The sequence below is a fragment of the Cataglyphis hispanica genome, chromosome 11, assembly GCF_021464435.1.
Source record: "Cataglyphis hispanica isolate Lineage 1 chromosome 11, ULB_Chis1_1.0, whole genome shotgun sequence".
In the NCBI taxonomy this organism is placed as follows: Eukaryota; Metazoa; Arthropoda; class Insecta; order Hymenoptera; family Formicidae; genus Cataglyphis; species Cataglyphis hispanica.
The window spans coordinates 5,011,685-5,027,643 of record NC_065964.1 but is presented as its reverse complement, the minus strand read 5'-3'; the positions used below and the strand labels follow the sequence as shown (position 1 = coordinate 5,027,643).

The 15,959-nt window shown below is 34.2% G+C and overlaps 3 protein-coding genes across 6 annotated transcripts in view; 1 reads left to right on the top strand and 2 right to left on the bottom strand.

Annotated features, from left to right (window-relative positions):
• LOC126852792 (uncharacterized) overlaps positions 1-719 on the bottom strand; it is a 194,915-nt gene extending 194,196 nt beyond the window's left edge. Inside the window, exon 1 of the mRNA XM_050597961.1 lies at positions 617-719. The gene's annotated coding sequence lies outside the window, so the exon portion shown is untranslated. The remainder of the gene's footprint in view (positions 1-616) is intronic.
• The window catches only part of LOC126852778 (beta-galactosidase), a 108,201-nt gene that overhangs the window by 18,641 nt on the left and 73,601 nt on the right, over positions 1-15,959 (top strand). For 3 of the 4 annotated variants that reach the window (XM_050597932.1, XM_050597930.1, XM_050597928.1), the window contains exon 1: positions 2,165-2,352. The exons of the other annotated variant lie outside the window; for it this stretch is intronic. The gene's annotated coding sequence lies outside the window, so the exon portion shown is untranslated. Of the gene's footprint in view, positions 1-2,164; positions 2,353-15,959 lie in introns of those variants that run through there. 4 annotated transcript variants of the gene reach the window in all.
• Positions 14,989-15,959, bottom strand: part of LOC126852784 (inhibitory POU protein) — a 38,898-nt gene continuing 37,927 nt past the window's right edge. The window contains exon 4 of the mRNA XM_050597944.1: positions 14,989-15,753. Coding sequence (XP_050453901.1) covers positions 14,989-15,753 — 765 coding nt within the window. The remainder of the gene's footprint in view (positions 15,754-15,959) is intronic.

The following is a 15,959-nucleotide window of genomic DNA, read 5'->3' as shown; positions in this document are numbered from 1 at the left end:
TGATTACAAAGATATGTATTTATATACATATGTATATAAATACATATCTTTGAAATAAATTTATATAAACTTAAAATTTATATAAATTTATAATTTATATAAACAGAAAATTTATTTTGTTTTAGGACGAATGAATTTTATGTACACATTCCTGTGTACACAATAAATGAACGAACATACTTCCAGGTAAAATATTAATATTCTTAATCCATACAATTTTGAGATAATAGATCTGTAATACATTACTCCATCTTTTACATATTTATTATTCTAAATTCAAACTTTTGATCTGTGTTTAATATAGTGATAGCAGACAAATAAAAAATAAATTTAAATATGAATTCATAAAAATAAATAATATAAAACAATTTTTTTATTATTGCATCTCTTATCATTGCAAATAAAAATTTTTACATGGATAATAAAATAATCAGGAAATTTATCAGAAAAAGACTAATTCTTTAGTTTTTTATTATCTCATTTTCTATATAATTATTGTATATATTTTAATCTTATACATGTTACCTCAACATATCGTATAAATCATATAATATTTGCGAATCTATGATCTCAAAATAATAATAAAAAATAATTTAATTCTCTCTCTTTCACTCACCGACGTTGTGATCTGTAAAGTACAGATTGCCTGATGTCTCTCTGAACTTGCTTTTCTTCTTCGTTGCTCATCTTTTCAATTGTTTCTTCATGGTATAATGTTCACTTGCGAAAGCACAATTCGTTACGATCCGCGCACTAATTAACAAAGGATGATTACGTGATACTTTATTACGGCACTCCCGGTATCACTCAGTAATGCAACGCGCACTTTATTATATCGCGCAAGTAGAGATATAATTATCCTTACGATTCTACTTAAATGCATTGTAAAGCCTTTCTACTTGTAGTCAGGCTACTCTATGCTTTTATTGGTGGAAAATGATATCGGTTATCGATTTATTCTAATACGCGAACTGAATTAAAAATTAATTAATACGCGATTCGAGAATATATATAAATATAACCGAAATAAATGATTGTTATTAATAAAAATATATTATGATTCAATATATTACGATTTGCTATTGCTCGAATTATTCGATGTATTATTCTGTCACTATAAAATAATGGATAAATTACTTATATTTCCAAGCGCGACGCGAATCTAAGCAAAATTCATCGTCAAGAGAAATCTCAATAAAATTATATTTGATAACATCTATCGCATTTTTATCTGAAATCTTTAAATCGCGGGAAATATCCGTATCGATAAGTAGAGCCGATTTGTTTCAATACGAATGCACATCGCGAGAGCTAATCGAATTGATTGATAGTTGCCAATTGTGATAATCGATAAGGAAATGATTGCGTTAAGTATCTCGGTACTTGTCCTCGTCACGTCTCGAAACATAATGTTGATGTAGCTCGCGCCGCTCGAGTCTCGCCGCGCCAACGACCAAGGTTGCGGTATGTAAACAAGGTCGCGCGTATACGTCAAGGCGCATACCAGCGTGCCGGTGTGAATTCCTCAACGTTACGAAATATTTAACACATTATAAAATAAATTCGTGTCGTATATAATCGATTTCTTGAATCTCTTAAATGAACAAATGGTGTATTTCTTTTCTCCGAAAACTCTACATTGTTTAAATTATATTCTATTATACTCGATATTATCGCATTTCTTGTACTCTTATACAATTCAAATATTATTGTGCCAAGTTACATTTAAATGGGCGAAAAATATGCGAGATATATCCAAGTTCAAATACTGTTAAAAGAATTAATTTTCCGTAAAGATTTCGATGAAACAATAATACATTTTGCTTGCTATTTTTTATCGCCGTTTTGCGATTATTGTTTGAAAAATATAAATCGTGCGAAACACTTGTTTTGATAAGTAGCTTGTCTCGGTATAGTTTACGAGTCGCTAATAGGCGGGAGTTTATTAATCGTTACGATTGTAGTGACAATAGAGAAAAATCTCGTTTTACAAAGTAATACACGTGACACTGTAAGTTCAACTCTCCCCGTGCGTATGACAACAAGGTCACCACACGTCATACCCCGCATATTCGGCGTATGTTTTTGAACACAAACTATGTATCATAACACATCGAACTATCGTGATATATACGCCATCCAAACAAGAGACACGATAGTCTAGCGCAGAGTCACGTAAAGTGTACATCGTCTACAGATTAATACCGGGATGTGTCGCGCGATTATTTTACTAATTTGTGCGCGTACCATTGTAATTAATTGTTCTCGCGAGTAAGTGTTATATCTTGAACAAGCAGCTGAATAGGTGAAAAGAAGAAAAAAGAAGTAGACTCGAGGACTTGCATCGTATCGGTGAGTGAGAGAAAGTTATATTTTTTATTTCTTTTAAAAAGCGATTGTAATGTCATTATACTTGACGATTATCCGCGTGATTAAGATTTACGACGCGTAAGAATTTCGCATATTTATTCTAAATAAAAATTGAAATATAAATCATTATTCTGTTGCGATACTCTGACTATAACTATTTTTCTAAATAATTACTTGGAATCTGAAATATGCTAATATAAAAGAAGAAATATTTTCGACACGGACTATGCAGAACGTATTTTCTTAAATCAGTGAAAATATCATCGAGGATAATGAGTATTTTATTTAAACGTATAAATCTTAGGCGCGTGTGCGTAGAGTTAACAAAAATATTTTTTCTCCGCTTTGCTTATGCAATTAGTCGATTCCTCGTACATTCACCGGGGCCGATTTCTCGATGACGACAGACCTAACGAATCCGAAAATCAAACTAATCGCCGCAGCCCTTGAGCTCAGTAAATTGGCTGCCTAGCCTCCTCGGGCTATTAGACTGTCGAGAATGAGTGCGCGCATAGAACACCGGTTAGCAGCGGCACAAGTGTAGCGATAATGTAAACATGATTTGTAACACAAAAGCTACACGGGGGTAGGTAGGTACGCGCCTGCCACATGTTCTGGAGAACGCGCGTGTTCCGTGTCAACGTGCGGCCCCGTTCAATACATGAACGAGCCTACATAGTCCTTCATCCTTACTGCCGACGATGTATATATACAAGCAAACAAGCCTTAGGTCTCTCCACCAATGTTTGCTCGTCGTGCCAATTAATCAGCAGATATCGTAAACTCATTTCCCTCGCGGCTTTTTCTTAGTCACGGACTTATCGTCACCGTGTCGAGCAGATTATTCTTTTCAAGTATGTAACTGATTTACGAAGATTTTTTTTTTTTTTTTTTTTTAAATAGAGAATTTTAAGTTACAACATAACTTTTCTATAGGCATATTTATTATATATCAATTTTGGAAAATTATCCTTTATGGGGGATTTTATTTCACTGATATTGAATCTAGAAAGAGCGCAATTTTTTCCTTTGGAAGATTAAAAATGATATAAAAATCTGCAAATTTTATATGATTCATGTAATTATATATATATATATATATATTTTTTTTTTTTCTATTTTTAAACGATGCAATATTCGAAAAATTATGCTGGCAGTTTTTCTAGTTAAATAAAAAATTACTGTTTAAATAACAGAAAAATAAGTCGTATTTTTCTTTTGTATTTTATTCCTGCTTTTGGCTTCCCCTGAAATTGAGCCCGTTTGTCTATTCTCAATGGACAAATATTAACTAACTGCTTGTATCCGATCTTGAGTCAATATAAATACAATAAATACAATAGAGGATGAGAACTTAAGAACTTTTAGAAGATCATTAAAGCTAAATTACGTTTATTGACATATAATTTTAACATAGCGAATTCGAAATGCAGCTTCCTTATTTTATCAGATATCTTTGATTTAACATAAAAATCTTATTTTTTCCAATTATACGCGTCGTTTGTTTTTAATAATTTTTCTAATTCACGAGTCGCGCATACGTATAGATATTGGTTGAGTAAATTTCAATAGCTCGCGGCTACATAATAACTACATCATTTCGTCTTGCTGCTGAACTTGTTGCCCCTTGTAAAATTCACTCGCAATCACGGCGTTGTATAATGATTTACCTGTGAAATAGATAATTATGCGATAGAGTTCAATACAACGCGCTACAACACAGTGCAACTTTGCAAATACTCGCAATTGTGTTTTGCAGCTCAATATATGTTTGGAGATAAACTCTGTGTTCTCTGAATTAAATATTACTATTAATTGTGTAATGATGTATATAAAATTTTCCTATTTTTTGTTACTTATTTAATAATTTTGTTTTTCATATAATTTAATAACCTAATAATACTTAATTTTGAGAGAACCGCTCAAATAAATTTCTCGACGAGAGCTAATTTAGAAATACTCTAACTGTATTTAAATTAACTAATAGAAATAAAAATAGAGTCACTCGAGAAGTATATAAAATGTAAAATTCAAATCATTGTTTAAATTGACTATTTAAATTAATAATACTTTATTACTATAACTCTCTTACTCTTGTAATGCAACAATGCAAAATATTTGTTTCTATATGTACATTTTTTTCCTGGGCTTTTCACATATAGATTTGACTAAACACAATGCATCGAAATTCTAACAAAGACCGTCGCCGGTAATAGAATAGTCATTTGATACGTAATAATTAATTGCATTATTCGTTATAGATACGTGATGTCGCATTATTTATTGTTAGATGTGACTGAAACTGTGTCAAGCGTTGATAATGTCAGCTGCTTTATTATCTAAATTATCGGAAAGAGTTTTTGTTTCACGCAATTTACACTTAACAGGTGTCTTGCTTTGAAACCGCGCGAATAATGCTTTAATTTCGATTTGCGAATATAATGCTTGAAAATTAGGAACAGCTGTTGACCTAATTAATGGAGAAGATGCATAACGCGGATCACTTGGAGCGATACTTATCTCTTAGTTTTTTGATGATTATCAGAGAAAATATCATTTGTGTCGCGCCATTCCGTTTCGCTGAAATGCGAGTCGCGCGAGGCATGATATTCTGATTTGGATAAATAATCTTTTTAACGGCATACACGTGCTTGCCGTATAAATTTATAATTCCACGCAACGCTGTGGTGTGGCACGCAATGTGCCACAATGTCTGGATTCGGTTCAATAAAAACATTGCATGCGGTACTTATTTTCCGCGGGCATAGCTATTGTCTTTCTGTTTGTACAGTACGCATTTCACGAAACTAATAGACGGAGAGATTGTTGCTATTATGAATGACGCGAAAGGATGTAAATTCACTCGTGCATCGCATAAAAATAAAAACATTTTACAACTTTTCTCTCTCTCTCTCTCTCTCTCTCTCCATTATAAAAAAAAATTTATTTTTCTTTTAACGAATTAAATAGTTGCGGTGAAAAAGGAATTTATTTAATAAAATATTTTTTTTTTAATAAGATATATACTTTATATTTAATAAGCGTGTTTACAATGAATCTACATTTATAATTTATAATTTATGTACATTTAGTTTGAGAAATTTTGCGCAATTGGATGCAAGTTTGCGAGAATGATTAAAATCTCTTATTAGAAATCTAATCTCTTTTTTTTTTTTATTTTGTACAAATTTAAATTTCTTTTCTTTAGTCCTCTGTCTACAACTGATTTTCGTTTCGATATCGAAAATCTTTATTATTTATCTTTCACGTCTTTCTCCCATCTTCATATTTTTTTCGAATATTTTCTTTTCCTAGACAAATGTTTTTCTCGAGTATTTAAACATTTGGACAGTGGAAAGTGAAAGGTATACAATAAAATTATCAATAACATCAAGGTTTACTTTATTATACTATGTACTATAATATTTATAATTGAGTAGGTACTTGGAACAAAGTTGGACACAAAGTATGGTAAATGAATTATGGCACATGATATGTACAGTATGGAGGAATCTTTCTCTTTCCCCTTATCGTACATTGCGCGCAATTTGGTACGTTTGAGAAGCCGATAACGCATTGATACAAATTGATGAAAATTTTCCTATCACACGCATTTGCGATATGTAGAGTACATATTGTTTCTTGTTTCATTTCGATAATATGCGAAACTATGGGGGGAGGGGGGAGTTTAGAGAATATTGGCTAACATTCGAGTTACGTGATATGCGCCATAAAATCAAAATCGTTCGTTGGATGAGACAAAGGATAACGAGAACTGCGTACTTATGTGAATTATGCTACATATTTAAAGAAGCAAAATACAATTTAACTAACAAACTAATTGCTACATAATTTACAAATAGATTTACAATTCGTACAATATTTGTCGATTATGTACAGATTCTCGAAGGTGCCTACGAATGTAAGAGCTAGTGTCTGCCAAGCAAATAATTAAGAAGATAACATCGAATAGTTTTGCTATGGGACACATGATTTATTTATACATAAACATAGCCTCGAAACATTGCTCCAAGTTGCACGCAACATATTTACATAGAAATTTCTACAATGTCAGACAATTAAACTAGTATCTTTTATGATATGTCTTTATTATATTTTATTATATCGTTTTCGCGATAGTTACAGTCTTACTCATAAATAGCGTTTCACCTTTACACTGATTGCGTTTAATTACAATTTATTAGAGATTAATGAGAATTTAATTGGCTGTGAGAAAAATTATGATTATGATTTGTCGATCGTTATTACACACATATAGATTCATATTCTGACATATCTGGAGTTATTATGAGACACGTTGAATGTGTTGTACGTAGACATAGTGTAAACATAAATATGCGTAGTACGATGTTACTTCTATTTCTATAAACGACGGTTTGCTGCGCGCGGTCCGCGCGAGTTTCTCAGATTTTTTACCAGTCTGTTAAATGCGTTAACGCATTACGCACGCCCGTGAACGCGCTTGGGAAAGAGCGTAGAACGAATAGATGTAGAACGAAAGCGAAGTTCCTCTCCTTAATGGAAGATAAGTATGCTCTACGTCTTTTCTTATGTTATCGTTATTCATCGCTATTTAAAATAGTTTTCAAAGAGAGTTCGTTTTCTATATATTAAGTAGTTTACGCGTAAAAGTATCTTAATCAAACCGAAGAACGAGGAAATCGCGACGACGTCGTCTCACGAAAAACGCGGCGTATATTAAGCTTGAAAAATCGTCGTAGCGATTGCGATTATCAACTTGCGGCCAAATTCGATCGAACGATGGGGGGAGAAAAAATTTCATAACGACATCGCGTTTCTCTCTACGTAGAATTTAGCTACCTAAGCCTGACCACCGTGAACACCTATGAGTAAGACTTTTAAATTTAACAATTCATTTTTTTGGCTTCCCTCTTCTCAATTTATATGTATAAACATTTAATCCCTAATTGCTGATATAATAATTATTTATACTAATTATTTTTTAATTTCCGTATTTTTTTTTTTTTTCCCCTCTTTATACAAATATGCTCCCGGTCATACGTGTCTCGACGTAATACTTTTCGGTCTCCCCGTCTCAAATCGTGTCGGCGGGTATCTGGGGCGATTGTTGATGATCCGCGCAATCGCCATAAAAATGAATAAATTATACGCACGCATACATAAGAGTCTTCACACTATTTACGCACATATCATGCGACAGTACAACGCCATCATTTTGCGCCACAGATTATCCGGTTAGATAATTCGCGCTTTATAGAATTATTTCATGAGAAAAGACAATGGGAAAGGTTGGAATGCAATGATTGAGTTGCGTCAATTTTTTCAACTTAAATATTTGTTTATATTTTCTTTTTTTTTCCCCTATGCGCGATCGATTATCTCGCTTTTTGTATAAAACTGCAGGAATCTCTTAGAAACTCAACTTTTACTTTTACGTTCTATTGTATTCGCGATTATATAATTAGTTCGCGGGGAGAGAAGTATTATATTAAAGATATGTAAAAGATATTTTCAGAAATTGGAAACGCGCAGTTAAGAAAAAGAAATAAACCGTGTATCTGAGACAAGAATGTATGCATCGCTGAAAAGTTGCGATCGATACGTAAATTATAGCGAGCTATAGCGCTTAATAACTGTCTTTTAAATGATATTATACCCAGATATATATATATATATATATATATATATATATATATATATTTACATTTACGCATTACATTTTTTATCTGGACTATATATCGATGCATGATTGTAAGTATGCATTGAAAGATTAGATATTCAAAAGTAATGATGTTTTTTTAAACAATTGGCTTTTTAATTTTTAAACGCAGGTATATTAATAAATTTGATAAGAAATATTTTTTTTTGCGTAAACGAAAAACATTTCAAAATAATAATTTCCTCGTGTTAGGAGGCTTTTGAAGCTAAAAAGTATTACACAATATTGTATAATATTGTGGATGCGTAAAGTCAAAAATTATAACATAATTTGCGTCACGTTTGATCGCGTTATTTGGCAAGACTCTTAAGTGTATTTCGTGATGATAACAATTGATAAAAACATATGTATGTGATATGACTCTTTTACCCTGTATTTTAATGTGTATATAACATTTTGGGCCTGAGGAGCTTCTATTCCGTCTTTCTTGCAGTCTTACTCATAAATAGTTTATTTCATTCAAACCGAGATATATATTGCGATGGAAAAACTTAAAATTCTTTAATTAAGAATCTTAAATTAAGATCCGATATATTTTATTTATTTATTGTTTTATCTTTTAAATAAATTGTCAAATATATTAATTAAGGTAAACGTTCATTGAGATTCCTTAAAAAAAAAAAAATATATATATATATATGTATATATATTATATATATTTTTTTGTTTTTAAAATATCTTTTCTATCAAATAATAATTATTACGAATCTGTGCATTGACTAGTTAATGCTCATGTTGCACGAGATGAGCGTTCATTTCTTTTTTATTGCAGTATATATCAGAGTAAATCATCATTACTCTTTTCTTTGCGTAGGAGGTCCTAAAACCACTGTCTATTTTTTTAATCACATATTTTTTTATTTAATTTGAAATTAAATTTTTTCGAAAATATAATTGGAAGAAGTTATTATTATGTTTTTATAAAACATTTTTTTAATATTCTATTCATGCATATATTTCTAATTAAATTTCTCAAATTAAAATTCTGCTTGATATAAATTAATGAGTCTAATTAAATTTTAATATACGAAAAATTTATTTCTAATAACAGATACAATAATAGCCAAAACTATCGATGTATTTTAACATTTTCATTAAGAAAAAATCGATTTCAAGATACTTGAAGAATTATTGGTTAAAAGAACATTCGGTGGTTCGAGAACATCTTATAATTTCCTGCAATTTTCTAAAAATTTCTTTATAATATTGCTTAAACAATCGAAGCTTATTGTGACGTACTGTGTAAAAAGTACGAATCGTAACTTACGACCCAGCAAATGTTTTATTTCGTTCAATGAATATACGTAAGATGAGAAAATTTATTTGTATATAGTCATATTATAACGCGATACGGTATGATTAAGTGAGAAACGAGTAATTAATGACGCTGAATTTGGCGAAATACAGGAAGTATGGAATTTATTTCAGGGCGTTTCTGTATTGACGTTGCGATAATAATGGAATAATTAATTAATTTTATATTTAGAGATTTTGAATCATTTTTTTATTAGCTTTTTGTTTGCTTCGTTAATTTTGTGCGTACCAATGTTATTGAAGAACTATGAACTTTTTTTTTTTTTTGTAACTTTTAAAATCTGTTGTAAACAACTTAATATACGCGTAATAAAGTGCAATTATATATTTTATAAGGTTAGTACACGTAATATATTCCGGATACTTCCTGGGGCATCTTATGTCTTATTTCATGTTTATTCTGTCCAAGTGCGTGAAACGTATTCTTAATCTAATTTATATAGAGATAATACGAGTAATATTTACATAATTTCATCAATTACGTAACAATAACATTATTAAGAACATTATTTATAATAATGGCATTGCGATAGCTCCCATGCAACGTCAGAAAGTAAGCGATATTCACAAAAGGACAAGATATACGAAAAACAATTAAAGAAATGATAGATTTTTCCCGCGACATAAACATCTCTACCCAACATTTTAATTCATCAAAATTTGAAAATTTGGAAAACCGTGTACACAGTGACTAGAAAGATGCATGCTTAAGACAATCCGCGTCGTCGACAGAATCGAGATATACGTTACGCAATTGAACAGTCGTATAGGAAAATAAATTTTCTGTTTGTTTTCTTTTTTTTTTTTTACTACGAGAGAAGAACGGCCGCGATGCCAGACGAGTCTGTCTGCATGCCGATTTTTGATGACCGTCGGTGAAGGCTGATAAAAACGCGCTGATATTGGCCCGCTCGGGCGGACGCGCCATGTACAAGAGAGAAAACAATGAATAATGAACGTCTCGCTATAGATTTCTATATTGCACTAGAACTCCTTTTTCACTACCTAATAAAATGGCAAATCGGCTATTACTCTCCTATAAAATACTTATCCTCTTACATATGTACAATTTAAAAACCACTACCGTTTTTTTTTTTCCCGTCGATTTTACCTTTAATTATTACTAATATTTTCATTTGCCTGGATATATGCCATCCTCCTCACAGAATGTCTTCTAACATTGGATACACACGACCATCAGACAAAATTTTTTATTACATATTTCATTGTTCTAATACAGATACAGATTTCTTTCTTTCAAGATTTAAAATTAAATAAAATTGCGATATTTTTTTTTTTTTTTTTCAATTAAATTTCTGTCATGTGCACTAGAAAGTACATAACTGATAAAAAAAGATTTCGTTAATAATCGTCAAAAAATAAAATTTAGTTTACAATTCAATACGAAAACATTGTAATTAAGGAAGTTTCCATATTTGTTAGAAAAAAATTAAAATAAAATCAGAAATATCTAATCTATCGACGCTTCTACTTTACGCTTATTACATGATGATAATCGCATATTTTTGATGTTTGATAAATGAAATATTATCTAATTAATATTAGAATCAGATAATGAAAGTTCAGTTTGAAAACAAAGTTGAAATTAAACAAGGAATCAACGTCTCGGATACTTGCTCTCGTATCAGTTGCTCGTCTATCTACTAAAGTAGGGAGACACGTTCCTAATGTCAACTTCTTGACTGGTCGACCTTCCTCGATTTGTCAATATTAGAGAATGGAGATTTCTGATGTTAATCTAACTCAACTAAATTATCTTTATTTTACACACACGAAGTTGTGTCTTTAAATTTTTCAATCACTTTTTCATTTAAAAATAATCTTATAAAATTCTGACAAGTAACGTATATTATCTAAAATAATGTTCTTCTTATTGATTAAAGAGAGAATTAATTATCCACTTTATAAATATAAAATTTATCTGGTTAAAATGATTTCAAGTAGTACCTAGATTGGATCTGTGTGACTTGAAAATTTTTTCGAGACTTTTCTATCGAGACGAAATTAATGTTTAAGATATAATACTCGTTCTCAGTTACGTGAAACGAGTCTCTATCGCGTGTATCCAACTTTAGAAAATATCGCGCATTTTATTCTAACAATCGCGATTTACAACCGAGCTATTACGGTCGCGTGAAACCGACCGCGTGCTCTCCCCTTCTCTCTCATTCGAGTCGCTGCGCGTCTTACCTTCCGTTAGGAGGATGCTTCGATCTCGCATTCGTAGAACTTCTTTGTCGTCACGCAAAAAAACGGCGCGATACGACGGATTTCTCGTCGGGCGAACAAAAAGAGAGATAGACACGCGTGTATACAACTAGAGATTCTCTCGATTTCGTATTATTCGCGCGCGTCGATGAGATCGCTGATCGCGCGGGGTGTGTATCGAGAAAAACAGAACCGAGAAAACTAAACCCTTTCCCCCGACGCACGCACGTTGACAGATCGCGCGTTTCCACGGCGCACGCGTTGACTTACGCGAGTGGAAACCGAGCGCGCGTGCAAACGTCGTTCCTCGCATATCCCTGATATCGGATCGATAAGGAGATATTAATCGTCGGTTTTGAAAGCAGAACATGTGTGTGGTTTCGAGATTAAAACACCTCCCGCGGCTCCCCTTCGTTTGCCCTCTTCTCTTCTTTTTCTGCCTCCTGCGCGAATTTTACGAAAATAGTCGGCGCATGACGCATGGCGGATGCGCGGACGATCATTAAAAAATACGAACAGAATATAATTAATTCGTTTACTACATGCTACGGTATTGCTTTAATATGATATGGTACAGTCTTTTCACTGATTGTCCAATATCACTACGTAAAACATTTCTCTTAGCTTTGTTAGTTTGTTCCTCTCTCTCTCGCTTTCTTTTTTTCTTTCTCTCTCTCTCTCTCTCTCTCTCTCTCACTCACTCACTCTTTTCATCACTCTTTCTTATTTCTCTTTCTCTCTTTTTCTAAATCTTAACCCCTTTCTGGTTCTTCCTCACACACACACACACACACACACCACATTCACTCATTCACACGCACGCTATTCGTTCTCTTCATTGTTTACACTGCACTGAGCGTCTCTTCATTAGGATTAATATCACTTTTTTTCATCGGCGCGACGTATACCTGCGCGTCGTCTTTATAACAATACGTACTTTATATTTTATGTTTCGAGTTGTACTTTTCAAGACGCGTTGGTGATCTTTGCTCCTCGCTATTCACGTCCGTAAAGAGTGAACGACGAGAAATTTTTCTCTTTCTCTCTCTCTCTCTCTCTCTCTCTCTATCTATCTGTTTTTCTCTGTTTCTCTCTTTCCCGTCTTCATCCCCGCCGAGATTGTCTCGCGGCGATCGATTGTTTCTTCAATGATTATTGCTCAGTAAATTATTGCAATGGTGAACTGGTGATTTACAAACGTTTCCAATGTATTATCGACTTACAAATAGGTAAAACGTCATCGGCTGTCATTAGAAATGGAAATTGTGAAGATTGTAATTTTGTCAACGATACAGTGATATTCGCACTAATAATTAATATGAAAATATGGGTCGGATATTTTCAATTTCATAATTATTATCCGATTAAATGTTATTGCTTTTTGTACTGAAAGCATATAAAAAGTTTTCCTTTTTAATTCTACTTATTAATTTTTAATAATTAAAGAAATCAACAAAATTTTTTAATTACAAGTTGCAAAATTGTCCTTTTAATATTCAAATGTTCTTCATACTTAAGCGTGATATTTTTAATTGTAATTAATTATTAATGAATAATTTGTTATTTATATTATATAACTAACTATTAATAAATAATTTGCAAGTGCAATGAAACATTCACGTTAAAGGTCTTTTATAAAGGTCTCTAATATTGTATTGTATTGATATAAAATGTCGCCACGCTGTCACAATTAATCATTTATAAAAATTGAAGCGATATTATGGACAAAAATATAGTTGATAGAAATTCATTAAATTTTGATTATTTTGTAACAAAAAAAAAAAAATTACGAAATATTTATCTATTGTGGATTTATTTTGGATCATGAATTACAGGATTTCGCATATTCGTCTGCGAAAAATATGATCGTGAAATCGGCGCCAAACGGCGATTTCGGTCGCGGATGTCATACGGCGAAAGGGTCGAAGGGCAAATGGCATCGTAAACTGTTTTATCGCGATCGTTGGTGGTGCGTTTCTCGAACTCGTAGTTTTTACGGACTGCGTGCAAGTTTTTTTACTTTAGAGGATCACGAGAAAATATTGTAAGAAAGTAATAGGCAGCTCCTTTGCCTAATAATTAATCCCTTAAAAACATACACAATGTATACTTAAATCTGTTCTTGTTATCTACTTTTATATTTTGATTAATTGCAATATAAAATTTATCTCAAAGTTTACTGTTCAATTTTCACAAACAGATATTACAATATATATTTTATTTTAAAATTCTTAAAAGAGATATTAAAATAAATATTATATCCTGAATGAAAGCGCAATATTTATGTCTCTCCGTAATGTTACTGTTTGCAATACGAATTCGTCGCTATAACGCTTCCTGTTAACGCAAATGAAAATACGAAGAAAGCGCTAATATAATCCCAACACATCTCTTCATTTTCCAAAAATCATACTGTTGAAAGCATCATGTATTATTGCAACAATCGGTGTTTTTTCTCGGTATTATATTCGTATATTATTCGCAGATTCGCGTCTTTTTTTTTTATTACGAACAAAAATTGTTCTCGCGCATTTTCGTTTGAAATAAACAGATATATCGTGTCGCGTGAGCGTACTCGGATTTATTCGCGTATGAGTGGATCTCGACTAAAATTCTGTTAAAAAAAAGTGATTAGAAATTTGTCGTCACTTCTGTCAATCCTTAATTAATTACAGATTATCTAAAAGTAAAACATCCTGTAAACGAAATCTTCGTTTAGCGTCGAGTCCGCGTTGAAGAAGCAATCCGATGTGGATTTATATTTATGATATCACGATGATATTGTTCATCGCGAAACGTTCGTAAATATCGTTACCAGCATTAAGTTGTATGTCTGCGCCGGTTACATATCTCTTTAACATCACACAGCGCGATGAGACGACGTAATCGTATAGTTGAGAGAAAGTTAGGAGAAAAAGAGAGATAGAGAAAAAGAGAATCGCGAACCGACGGGTCAAGAATAGTTCCCTGCAACCGGTGATTCCAGAATATGCGTTACATGCATATTACACACGCGCAGTGATAACAAGCGACTCATCCTCAGCCTGTGACAGCACGATGCACCGATAGTATCTGCCCATGGTATCGAGCCATCGTTTATCTCGCGCGGCCGCGAAAGACGTCCCGCGAGTGGACATCCCCGATGATGATGTTCGCCCGACGACGAAGATTCGCGGAATCTCGTCACTCGGGGATTGTCGTCCATCAACGGTGTCCAAGGGAAGCCCTGGAGCCTCCGACAGTTCTGGAGCGTCGTCTCACGGCCATCCCTGAAACTCGGTCAGGGGCTCGGGTTTTGGCTCGAGACCAGGCAGCTGGTACGGTCAGTTCTGCTGTCACAAGCCACCCTCGGGTCAATGTTGAGCCGCGAACTTCATGCGTTTCTGCTTCTGTCGCTGGTTGCAGAACCAAACGCGGACGACGTTCTTCTTAAGATCGAGCTTCTCCGCGATCGCGGCGATCTTCTCGCCCGAGGGTCGCGGTTGGACCGCGAAGTACGCTTCCAACGAGCGTTTCTCGGGCGCGGCGATGCTGGTGCGTTTCCGCTTCTTCTCGCCGGCTGGCAATACCGAGGGCGCGTCGGGATCGCGCCGCTTGTTCTTCGCCTGCGCCTCCGCCTCCTCGAGCCAGGCCTGGAGGATCGGTTTCAGGGCGATCATGTTGTTGTGCGAAAGCGTAAGCGACTCGAAGCGACAAATCGTCGATTGCGAGAGGGCGCCGACGCCCGGTAGCTTGAGATTTGCGAGCGCCTTGCCGACGTCCGCTTGTGTGACACCGAGCTTGATGCGCCGTTGCTTGAATCGTTCGGCGAAAGCCTCCAACTCGCGCGGATCGGTATCGGCGTCGGGATGGAGACCCGCCGCGGCCGCCGCAGCTGCCGCGGCTGCCATTGCCGGATGATGATGCGCTGGATGGGGCACGCTACCTCCGCCACCGCCAAGATTACCGTGATGATGATGATGGCTCATCATGCCATTCATGCCGCCGTACACGGATGGACCGTGGATGCCCGCGTGGTGCCCGGGTCCGCCGCCCGTGCCCTCCGACATCGGCGTTAGTGTCGTCATCGAGTTTGCTGGGTCCAGCATGTCGAGGCTCTCCATCCCCGGATGGCTCATCTGAAACACGCGAATTAAGAATACTCGATTTGAGTGATGCCTACTATGTCTGTGCTTTCTAGAAGAAATTTTCAAATTCACATTCTTTTTTCTCGAATTTTACGAGAATTTACGATAAATTGAAAGCTTTGGTAGGGAAAAGTTTTGTTGGATACACTAACGCAAATGTTCTTCAACAAAATGATATAGAAGTGCACGGCTATGAT